Source organism: Mirounga leonina, unplaced genomic scaffold (genome assembly GCF_011800145.1).
Source record: "Mirounga leonina isolate KUSES-001 unplaced genomic scaffold, KU_Mleo_1.0 Mir_166, whole genome shotgun sequence".
NCBI lineage: Eukaryota > Metazoa > Chordata > Mammalia > Carnivora > Phocidae > Mirounga > Mirounga leonina.
In genome coordinates, this window is record NW_023270418.1 from 27,434,133 (window position 1) to 27,446,657 (window position 12,525).

General features: G+C 36.0%; 1 protein-coding gene across 1 annotated transcript; it reads right to left on the minus strand.

Annotated features, from left to right (window-relative positions):
• Positions 1–3,451: 3,451 nt before the first annotated feature.
• LOC118015613 (high affinity immunoglobulin epsilon receptor subunit beta-like) lies at positions 3,452–12,525 on the minus strand. Its single transcript, XM_035012354.1, has 7 exons — positions 12,474–12,525; positions 9,330–9,486; positions 8,698–8,829; positions 7,908–7,964; positions 7,144–7,287; positions 6,930–7,031; positions 3,452–3,673 (listed from the first exon to the last, which is right to left on the minus strand). The coding sequence occupies exons 2-7, from the start codon at positions 9,483–9,485 to the stop codon at positions 3,533–3,535; spliced, it is 732 nt and encodes a 243-aa protein (XP_034868245.1). The 5' UTR covers position 9,486; positions 12,474–12,525; the 3' UTR covers positions 3,452–3,532.

The following is a 12,525-nucleotide window of genomic DNA, read 5'->3' on the forward strand; positions in this document are numbered from 1 at the left end:
TGAATTTTACAAAATGGAATACTTTGATATGTATAACTGAGTATATATATTGGATATGACTCCTTTCTTTTAGCATGTTTGTGAACTTCATTCATGCTATTGCCAGTAACAATACTTATTCTTATTGCTGCAAGATATTCTATTGTAAGATTTATAGAACAATATATCATCTAAGTATTGATGAATATTTGGGATGCTTCTACTTGGGATGAATAATGCTGTGCATAAAAATGTATCTATACACTTTGGTACATGCATGTGTAAAATTCCACTGGGTATAGACATAGCAGTGGAATTGCTAGGTTATATCCAAAGTGCATATAACACGCACGTGCCTTCTCACAGTGCTTGAGTTCCAGTCGTTGCACATTTTCACCTTGACATTGTGTGATTTCCATTTTAAACATTTTGATGTAGTTGTATCAGACTGTAATATTTTTAATACTATTTATTTTTATAACAGCTTTAGATTTATTAAAAAAAATTGAGAAGATAGTAAAGAGAGTTCCCATACACCCCAAATCAGTTGACATCTTACATTAGTGTAGAATGAACCATATTGATACATTATCATTAACTTAAGCATTATTATTATTCAGATTTCTTTAATTTTTAGCTAGTGCCCTTTTCCTGTTCTAAGATCCCACCCAAGACACCACATTTATTAGCTGTCAAGTTTCCTCAGGCTCCTCTTGGCTGTGACTATTTACGAGACTTCGTTTTTGATGACCTTGATAGTTTTGTGGAATACTGGTCAAGTGTTTTGTAGAATGTCCCTCAACTGGAGTTTGCCTGATATTTTTCTCATGATTAGTGTTTTGAGTTTTGAGGAGGAAGAACTCAGAAGTAAAATATCATTCTTATCACATTCAATCAAGGGTACATACTATCAACATGACTTACACTGTTGATGTTGACTTTAATCACCTCACTGAGTACAGTTTTTCCAGTATTTTCCACCCTAAAGTTAGCTTTTTCATGACTTTTATACTGTAGTCTTTGGAAAAATGTCACTATACAGCTACTGTGTGCAGCCCAGCCTCAAGGAGTCAGGAGTTATGATCTACTGCTTTGAAAGTGCATAAGTTATTAGATATTCTGCACTGGGGTTTTGTCTATTCTCTCCCACCTATTTATGCATTCAATTATTAATTTGTATAGATTCATGAATACTTATATATACTTTGGGTTATAATCGAATACTACTTTATTTTATTGCTCAAATTTTTTCTGATTTCATCACAGTGGCTCCTGCGTCCCTTTTGTGTATCCCGTCATTGTGTCTTATTTTGAGCACTTCCTTGTTTTATTGCACTACCATATTCTCAGGCTCATCTTATGTGGTTCCTGCTCAAGTCTTGGAATCAGCCATTTCATCAGGCAGCCCTGTTTCCTTTTAGTGGAGAATGGTATTAGAAATCAAGATCTGGACTCTAGGTGTGCTTGTTGCTATTAGGATGTCATTTCTTTCAGGTTGTCTCAGCTAACAGAGCAAAGAAATATACATATGTCTACTAACTCGTGTGTCTTAGTTGAACTGCCATAACAAAGTACTATAGACTGGGTAGCTTAAACGCATTTATTTCTCACAATACCAGAGGCTGGATGTCTGGGATCAGGGTACCAGCATGGTCAGGTTTTTTTCTGGCTTCCAGATAGCCATTTTCTGATTGTATCCTCAAATAGTAGAGAGTAAAGAGACGAATCAAGCTCTCTCATGTCTTTTATGTAAGGTACTAATTCCATCACAACAGATCCACCCTTTTACCTCATTCCCTCCCTAAGTCCCCATCTCCAAAAACCATCATTTTGGGGATTAGAGTTTCAACATATGAATTTGGGATAGAGGAGGACACAGACACTCAGTCCATAGCATCATGTTTATACAACTCTATAAAAGCTTCTATCTGTAGCCATCTGTTATAGTATATGTTACATCTGGTTTAAAAAAAAAAATCACAAAAAGTGCTAAAAAAGACAAAAGAAAGCCCACAATTTTTATACCTTTAAAAAACTATTCTGTGACCCTGTGGACTATTTAGAACTATTGAGAACATACTTTGTATGATTTCTATTCTTTTAAATTTGTTAAGTTGTGTTTCAACACATGAAGTAACCAACTGGTAAATATCCCATGTACATTTGAGAAAAATGTACTGTTGTTGGATGGAAAAGTTTGTAACTGTCAATTAGATCAACCTGATTGATACTGCTGCTCTGGTCATCCATACCCTCACTGCTTCTCTGCCTGGCTGATATATCAGTTGCTGTCAAAGAGGTGTTGAGGTCTCCAAATATAATAGTATATTCGTCTATTTTTCCTCTTAGTTTCCTCCATCTTTTTCCTCAAATATTTTGGACCAGCCATAAGTGGCCATTGAACATTTCGAATACGGTTACTGAGACTAAGAAAATAGACTTAAAAATATTTTTATTTTAAATAATTTAAATTTAAATTGCCATATGTATCTAGTGGTTATTGTATTATATAGAACAAAAATGGAATTGTTTGATCTCATGGGACATAGTATTAATTTTACTGGACTTTGAAAATTGTTGGTTATATTATTCAAGAAGAATGGGGTAACATTTTGATTAGTTGTCAGTGGGCCAATTAAGCAACACAAGCTTTTATATATGAGCTTATTTATGTAAAATATCATCAGAAAAGCTTAATGTACTTAGAATGATAGAGTATAATTAATTAACCTAACACTATATTAATGAAATACTATAACCTATAGTATTTCATATAGTTAAAAGTATTTTTGCCTATATTTACTGTTTTCCTTGATGGATATCCCAATCTAAACTGAGTAAGCACGAGCTAGACCATTTGAGAGATAAATAAACCTAATGTTTAGCCACAGAAGATACACACCCAAAGACACAGAGTGTCAAAGTGATGGACCAAACTTGCAAAGTATTTTCACAATTAGTTCAGGAAACTACGTTTACCTCATTGTTTTTTCATCAAACGTTAAACCTCGGAACTTTACGTCACCCTACATTTCCTGTCTCCCACACAGTGCTGTTTAATGGACTGTGGCAAGAAGAGACACATGCTTCTTCCAGACCAAAGTACCTAATTGCCAAAGGTCCGACTTCTAACTTTTTCTTTCCCTACCTTGGCAAAATTAAAAAAAACAAACAACTTTTTGAGATATCATTCTATTTGGTAGAACCCATATCAGTGTGGGTCTAAAGTGAATAGCCAACTAATAATGAACATGAAAAATAGGAAGTAAATGAATTTCTGATGTGTTAAGCCATCAATATTTCTAGGTTAAGTTTTGTAACAGAGCATAAACCTAGCCTGTGATGACATCCAAACATAACAAAAAAAGTGGTGACAACCAAATTCTTAATATTATAAATGCCAGTTGCTATCTTTATAACTCTAAACCACACAGTTGTATCCTCACATATTGTATATTTGTATATATAAATATACACAGGTATATTTATGCCTCAGTGGTCCCAGTATGTGCTTCTTGCTATCACTGTGGATTCAAAATACAGAAGTGCAGCTTCATATTTGTTTGCTAGTATCTGTGGGATAACGTGAAGGTGTTTCTTCCTTACGTTCAAGTTCTTGATAGATTGAAGTTTGAGGAAACAAGTCTTGGTAAAGACCTTCAGAAGGTGTTTTCCAGCAAAACAATATAGAAATCTGTAAAAAACAAACAAACAAACAAACAAACAAACAAACAATGCTAAGGAATAATCTGTAAAGTCTGTAAAATAAGCCATTAAGAATAATATAATCCAAGTCCTCAATGATTTGTCTCCAAATATATGCTATCTTACTCCAAAGATAAATTGTGTGTACTTTGGGCCCAGAGGAGCCTACTGGCTGCTCTCCAAAAAAGGTAGAGGGTGAGGTCAATTTCAATCATGACTAATACTACCCAATGATTCAACAAATGGTGTTGGGAAAACTGGATAACAACATGCAAAAGAATGAAACTGGACCACTTTCTTACACCATAGACAAAAATAAATTTTAAATGGATTAAAGACTTAAACATGAAACCATAAAAATCCTAGAGGAGAACACAGGCAACAACCTCTTTGACATTGACCGTAGTAACTTCTTTCTAGATATGTCTCCTGAGGCAAGGGAAACAAAAGCAAAAATGAACTATTGGGACCTCATCAAAAAAAAAAAAGCTTCTGCACAGTGAAGGAAATAATGAATAAAACTAAAAGTCAACCTACGGAATGGGAGAAGATATTTGCAAGTTACATATCTGATGAAGGGTTAGTATACAAAACATATAAAAAACTTATAAAACTCAACACCCCAAAACCAAATAATCCAATTAAAAATGGGCAGAAGACAGAGATTTTTCCAAAGAAGACATACAGATGGCCAGCAGACACATGAAAAGATGCTCAACATCACTGAGCATCGGGGAAATGCAAATCAAAGCTACAGTGAGATATAACCTCACACCTATCAGAATGGCTAAAATCAACAACACAGGAACAAGAGATGTTGGAGGGGATGTGAAGAAAAGAGAACTCTCCCCCTGTTGGTGGGAACACAAACTGGTAAACGCATACTGGAAAATAGTATGGAGGTTCCTCAAAAAGTTAAAAATAGAACTACCCAACGATTCAGCAATTACACTAATAGGTATTTACTGAAAGGATACAAAAATACTAATTCAAAGGGATACATGCACCTCAAATGTTTATAGCAACATTATCTACAATAGCTAAATTATGGAAACAGCCCCAAGTGTCCATCAACTGATGAATGGATTAAGAAGATGTGGTGTATATATACAATGGAATATTAGCCATAAAAAAGAAAGATATCTTGCCATTCACAACAATGTGGTTGGAGCTAGAGAGTATTATGTTAAGTGAAATAAGTCAGTAAGAGAAAGACAAAGATCATAGGATTTCACTCATATGTAGAATTTAAGTAACAAAACAAATGAACAGAGGGAAAAAAGAGAGAGGCAAACTAAGAAACAGACTCTTAACTATAGATGGTTACCAGAGGGGAGGTGGGTGGGGGATAGGTGAAATAGGCAATGGGGATTAAGGAGTGCACTTGTTGTGCTGAGCACTGGGTGTTGTATGGAAGTGATGAATCACATATTGTACACCTGAAGCTAGTATTTTTAAAATTTTATTTACATAATATTTACAAACCCTTGTGTTGAGGGCTGACTTCCAATAGATCACAGCAAAGGAGCTGCTCTGCTACGAAGAAAACCCCCACCCAGAAGCAGGTTGTCTAAGAATGGTTTAGCACCAGGTTCCCCATGACGTGCATTGTGCTACGGGCAAGGGGGTGGCCCCCTTTCTGGCCACACCCATTTCCCAGGATGAGTGGATCTCCACATCACCTGAAGCTAATATTACATTGTATGCTAACTAACTGTAATTTAAATAAAAAGTTAAAAAAAACTACCCAATGATTATTTTTTTCCAGATATTTAGCCAGGTGAGTATCAGACTACCTGGCTTATTACTGTTTAGTTTTTAGTACATGGACTTCAGCCTTATGAGATTCTGAGTAAAGCATCCAGTCGGGTCCACCCAGATTTCTGATCTACAGAGCTGTGAGGTAGTAAGTAGGTGGTAGGCATTGTTTTAAGTTGATATGCTTGTGGCAATTTGTCAGGCAACAACAAAAAGTTATCATGTGTTTTGGTACTGGAAATGGGGTAACAATACAATATTATTGCTATAAGTATATCTAGGATCTGTAAATAAATACCGAGGATACAGGAGTGGCTTTGGCATTAGGCAGTGGGATGAAACAAGGTTGAGAAAAATTTTGAGGAGCAAAATTTTCACGAACAAAACTTGGAGGAGCAACATTTTGAGGTACAGTATGGATAAAGCCTAAAATGTCTCAAACGGTTTGTTAGTGCAAATAAAGACTCTGAGAATGCTATCAGTGTGGCTCAGAAAGAAGTGAGGACCCTATTACTGGAAACTGGAGAGAGGGTCTTGTGGTGCAGTGGCAGAAATTTAACCGAATGTTCTCTGACAGTTATGTGGAAAGCATAACTAGTAAATGATAAACTTGGATAACAAACTGAGAATTCCAAAGCACTGAAGGAAAAGCCTGGCTTCTTCTTGCTTACAATAAAAGGTGGAAGAGAAGAAATTCTACTTATGTGTGACACCTTTTGCCATGCCCAGGGGTCCATCCCACCCATGGTCTTCCTTTCCTGACTGACTGCCCTGAGGAATTCAGACTTGGCTTAACTAGCCCTTAGAATCATAGAATCCAATGCTTGTGATAAATGTTATATACTTGAAATGAGGGGAGTTCTGATGCCATAAAACTTTCCATTTTCTATTTGAATTAACTCTAACTGACACACAGCCGTGGTAGTAATTTCAACACACAAAAAGAACCAGTTGATGAGGTTGGGGAAAGCAGGCCACTAGCTCTGTACTACCTGTAATTGTTACATGTGATAATAAAGCATAAAATTCTAACTATATTTGTGTTTCTTAGCTTATTTTATTTTCAATTGTATATACCTGCAATTATATATTTCATCTCCTTCAGGTTTTTAAATTAATTATGCCTTGATTTTATTATTTTTTGAATGATAGATACTTTGTATATTCATCACACTAAAGAGTATACTTCATACAGTAAATTAATGGATGGATGGATGGATGGATGGATGGATGGATGGATGGATGGATGGATGTTTGAATTCATGGATATATACCCCTCAGTGAGAGTTTATGTATGGACTAGAGAATTATACACTGTGTATTCCAAGTGTGCTCAACACACAACTAGTAGCTCCCAGGTTGTCCGTACAATCACTTATAGTTTATATTTTGTTCATTTTACCAAAAAAAAAAAAAAAAAGGTCACTGACAGCATCATCTAATGAAATAGTTGAAATCATCCTCATTCTTCCAAGAATTGCACTTACCCAGTGAATATTCTTGTCATCCACATTATAGTTGAGCATGGAGAGAGGTAATGAAATTAAAATTTGCAGACAAGTTAGGATAATCAGGACAATCACAAGTTCCTGTTAAAGAAAATAAAATGTCATGCATTACCATATACCAATGATCATGACTCATCTTCCTCATGCTCAGATAACATTCAGTCTTCCCAGAATTCAGGAGGATAATACTTACAGTTGCAATTGATTTGATGCCCAAACAGAAAGTTTCCTCCTTGCAATCATAGCGGCAATTTTTTGTTAAATTGTATGACAGAATACAGATCCCAATAATCGAGACCAAGGTGCTGAGAATGTTAGCACCTAGATTCCCTCTCAGCTGAAAAAAAAGGAAATAACTAGCTTATAAGTTAAGGACCAGGGGTTTCTAGACCCTATAAACTGGGAGGAGAATTCTGACTTAACTTAGCCATGGGATCTACAGGCATTCATCATCCCTGGATTGCCAATTCAGTTCAATGGCAAATCACAATTGGGAGAAGAAAAGTGGGAGAGGATTGATTTTTCTTAAACACATACCATGGATAGGATAAAAACATTGTGGACATTTTAGCATCTCTAGTTTCTGACCCTGTATTAGCTCCTCCCTCCACCAAAAATAAAACTCTGCCTTGCTCAAGCCTAAGCCATGCTTTTATCTTTATTAACATTGCCCTACCCCATACTATAAAAAACCTTTAATAGCTAGATAAATCTTTACTCATTCTTCTTATGGTGACAAGATATGGGGATCAGAATTTCTAAAATCCCAGGAGATCCAGCTTGTTTGTGTCTAGCTATAGGATGATCACATGATTCATTGGGCCAAATGGACAGTTACATGATGAAATGTACTATAAAATGATGAATCCCCTGGATGACTGGGCTTCACATGGGAAAGTCAAGAGTGTTATAAGTTCTGACAAATGGAAATGACAAATGGAAAACTTGTTAGCTTACCAGTGATTTTGTTTGCTTCTTGGCAGACACAACAGTCAGACTTCCAGAAACGATAAACTGTTTATAAGATAAGAAAGATGTCTGCAGAGTAGCAGCTTCTTCCAACTCACCCTCCCACCCCATTGCCAGATGCATGTTTCTCTTCCTATCTAGTGCCCCCCACCTCCCAGGCACCCCTTCAGAACTCAGAGGAAAGCAAATCATGAAAGTGTGTGCACTGCACAATTAAAGTACCATAATTATACTTTTATCCTTATGAATAGTAAAATTCCTTTAGCTAAATAAGAGAAGTGGACATAAAAACCACAGCAGAAAACTACTTATTCAATGTGGAGAAAATAAAATAAGTAGAGTAAATATAATTCGAAGACACACTTTGGGGTGCAGTAAAGGGGAAAACGTGAGCTCAGATTACATGGCATTTTTCTCAATGTATTTGGCCAAGAAGTGTGATGACTTAAGAAGAGTAACACTTCTCTACCCCCAGCGTCTTCTCCGATCCAAATATTATTACATTTCAGAGACACTTCTTCCATGTGTCAAACCCAGGATTTTCTCCTTGAGCAAAACAGCAAGATTATACTGAATAGTATCATACTACACAGCAATGAATAGAGCTTAAGGAAAGTGTTACATTAGAATATATATTAAAGTTCAGGTTGAAAATTCAATCTTAACTATCGTTGCAAGTATTCTAGAATTGGCAAGATGCCATACAAGTTGTGTGTTTAGCGGATGAATGAATGAATAAATGATTGGATAATTATAATTTTAGATGTGAGATACTCACAGACAATGCCCCGCAGAAAGAGAAGCCTGTGTAAATTGAGAAGAAAATGATTCTGTACATTTCAGAATTAGGAACGAGAAATCCAATTATCCCATAAAAGAAGCATTTCACACCAATCATAATCTGAGCCATCTGGATAAGAGACAAAACAAACCAAATTACAAACCATCAAAATTAACAAAACAAAAATACATGTTTTAAAGACAAAGGTGAGCATTTTTCAGGAGAGAGAATCACCTGGTCCAAATATCCTGGTCATCCATAGGATTGACCCCCTTGAATACTATTAAAAGATCTGCTAAGAAGAGTCAGATCCTGGAGATGTGCTTTTTTTTTTTCCAGAGGCCAGCCCATATGAGTCAACTTTGCTTTCATAAGATACAGTCACAATGAGGCTCATCCAAGAGCTTCATTTGCAGTCTCCTCTTAATGCACCCCTCCCATGCCCATATAAACATGGTCCCTTGCTTTTAATCAAAGTGTCTTTCTTCCACTCCACAGAATGATTGACACAGGTCATAACCTGGTGCCTCTATGACAACCACTTCATCAGCCAAAATAATCCTTCACCCTCAATATATCCCCCAGTTTCTCCTGGTTCAAAATTCTTTATTAGTGGTTTACTTACTTACCCCCAGTGCTTCTAGATTCCCCTTCAGGAATTTCTGCAGCCTGTCTAGTAGATGTTTCAGGGTACTAGATGTTTCTGTCTCTCCCAGTGGGGTACTTTGGTTTTGGTTTGGAGGAATGTCCACAGGCATCCTAACAGAATTCAAAGTTTTGTTCATTCTGTAATAGATGGTCGTCTGTTAATAGCATCATATATGCACCATCATATGCCAAATATTGTTAATCTTATTATAAGGGAAGTAGATACTGGGCTTCTTTTATCTGAGGTCTTTATCATATATGAAAAGAAGTCACTGGCCAAGTGATGTTCATGTGTCCATGCTGCTGACTCTGATATCACTGATGTGATAAACAACAGTGTAAATGAAGGAGAGAGATGAGAGAGGTTGAGGAATATCAAATCCTACATAACTATAAGATATCCTCCCAGGTTAAGGAATGCTATAAATCTCAAGCCTGGTTTTGTGGGTTTTTTTTGTTTTGTTTTGTTTTTTTTAAGTTGCATGTGGCCACAGACTTGTAAAAAAGTACCCACCATGAGAGTTGTGATGTATTTATTTAGCCTTATCCATGGTGGAGTGAAAATAACCTGAGATTTAAAGGCAAATAGAGGGACACCTGGTGGCTCAATTGGTTGGGTGTCTGCCTTCGGCTCAGGTCATGATCCCAGGGTCCCGGGATGGAGTAGAGCTCCTTGCTCAGCAAGGAGACTGCTTCTCCCTCTGCCTGCTGTCCCCCCCGCCCCCGCCCCGTTTGTGCTCACTCTCTCTCTCTTACACAAGTAAATAAAATCTTTAAAAAAAAATAAAGACAAATAGATCTGAATTAAAGACATTTCCCTTTAATTTAATCAAATGTATCACATAATTTATCATCCATTCCAAGATAATTTTGAGGATGAAAGAGAATAGGAGTAGTATCCATAATTATTCTAGGGAAATAAGAGAGACCCGGGAATACACTATATAAAAGCCACCTTACCTTTAATTTCTGTGTGACAATGAATGCTATATTTAGTTCAAGCCCCAGGTTTGTCAACATAAAATACAATCATGCTTATGTCTCATATGTGTGACACTGGAAATGATGCATCCAATTTTCCTAGTATCATCAGAGATGTAAAAATGTAGCATAAATTCTCAATTATCTTCTTAAGAAGTTAGGATGTGCTTTGGCACTTGTTGTCAAAAACAATCATGGATTTCCATAGTAGAGCAAACCCCAGAATGGCCACCCTTGAAAACTAACTCATTTTAACCTTTTTCCCCCCAAAATATTAGCTTCTTATTTCTTTATCATCTTCTACTATATCAATTTTATGAATATTTGCTAACATTAAATTAAGTTTGGAAAATAGGGGCAGACTTTATTCCTTATTGCATTGGTATTTATGAATTCTATCACTCTCCCTATAATGTTTTAACTTAGTTTTGATTACACCTCATACAATTTCTTCTTATGTTTTCTCCTCCCATTATGCTAATTATATGGAATTAGACCCTTCATATAACTGCTTATGTATAAAATTCCTGTATCAAAGTGGAAACATAGTTTCTGACTCTTGAGATCCATGCCAAATTTCTTTAAAAAAAAAAAAGAGGTAGCAGTGTACTCTGGTCCAAATAATGTTTGTATGTGTAAATTTCTTTGCAGTTCTAATGAAAAGATTAAGATATCATGATATGGAACTCTTATGGGACACTTAAGATTAATCCTAAGTATTCAATTTTTCTATTCCCAATAGTTGCTTTCAATGAAGGAGTTGAAACAAGGAATTTATCTTATGTGATCACACTGGAGTGCTAACAAGAACATTTCTTTTTCTTTTTCTTTAGTGGATGAGTCTTTTCCACTAATATTTCATAAATAAAGAGTATCTCATCAATCAGTTATTATATCTTTTTAAAATGTGACCTTTATATCCAAAGATGGTAGATAACTTGCCTAAATTCACAGACATTTTACAGATGTGGGACCAGAGTCATAGGTCTGATAAGTAAGAATCTGCTCTTTAGATAAAGCCTGGCTCAGACTGACACATGCCTTATTTAGCCTCCTGAAGCCCACACATAACAGGTTTGAGTGTTTGAGGGAACCGGAGCTTTCAGTATAACTTTGTTGGGGGGAAAATAAACTGTTGACTCCAAAAAGTATCTTCTATCACGCCTCATTGCAAATGCCATTATTTACTCATCCATTCACTCAACAAATATGTATTTTAGGTTCAAAATATTGACCATAATATTTACCGGGCACATTTTTACTCACTAAAATTCACTTTAATGATTTTTATTACAGATATGTTATTATATACTGTAATAGTCTGTCAAATCTTAAGCCTGTAGTGCAGCCTTTGACTGCTCCTTTAAGCTACCATTCAGCTGTTCAGTATTTTGAGTAGGATTTTCACATTTACAGTCATCATCTTTCTAACAAATGCTGCTATTTCACCTCTGTTGCCTATTTAGAGAAGGACATTACAGTATTTCTTGGTTACTCCACAATACAAAAATTAGTCTTGTTTTCCACATTGTCCTCACCTTAAATATTAACTTCAAAGCCCCATTACCCTTTATAAGTTAATACTGCTTCAAACCCACCTAATCCTCTTCCTTATACCTCTACGAGATTAGTTATAAAACTCAAATGATTCTCACCGAGAATACTATTGTGAACTTAGCTGGCTCACCATGTCCAGTCTTGACGTTCTGAATTGCACTTGCACATTATAAACAAAAAAGTTTCAATGTCACAATTCTAACCAAATTTTCCCCCTGTTATCTTAAATTGGCTCTGCTAGAAAATAGGGCTGGAGACTAACTTCCTTCTTAATGCTAAGCCTTACTATCTATCCACTGATGCGGAAAGTGTGCTTGCATAATCAGAAAGTCAGAAAGCAGGAATGAAGACAAGATCAAATGTGTCTAAGTCACTGAAACTTTCTACGTTATCTAGAAAAAAAAATTCCTGAAATATTTGAAATATTGAGTATCTACCGACGGAAAGAAAGGAAGAACTCTCTCTGCCTTGAGCCCACATTCTGTCCAGTCTCTTTCTGTCCACGTTCTACATCTGTGCCTCTCAGAACATAGACAAAAGTACTTTCTGGTGCTCTGGATAATGGAAAAAAAAAAAGTTCTACCTACCTAGGTTTATTCCACTGCAGGAATGTGGGAGTCTGTAGTCTTCTTAAGCTTA

Coding starts and splice junctions, on each gene's coding strand:
- LOC118015613 (XM_035012354.1), bottom strand. CDS start 9,485: ATGAACAAAACTTTGAATTCTGTTAGGATGCCTGTGGACATTCCTCCA. Junction 7,032..7,143: donor GCATCAAATCAATTGCAACT/GTAAGTATTATC, acceptor TTTCTTTAACAG/GAACTTGTGATTGTCCTGAT. Junction 3,674..6,929: donor ATGACAAGAATATTCACTGG/GTAAGTGCAATT, acceptor TGTTTTTTACAG/ATTTCTATATTGTTTTGCTG.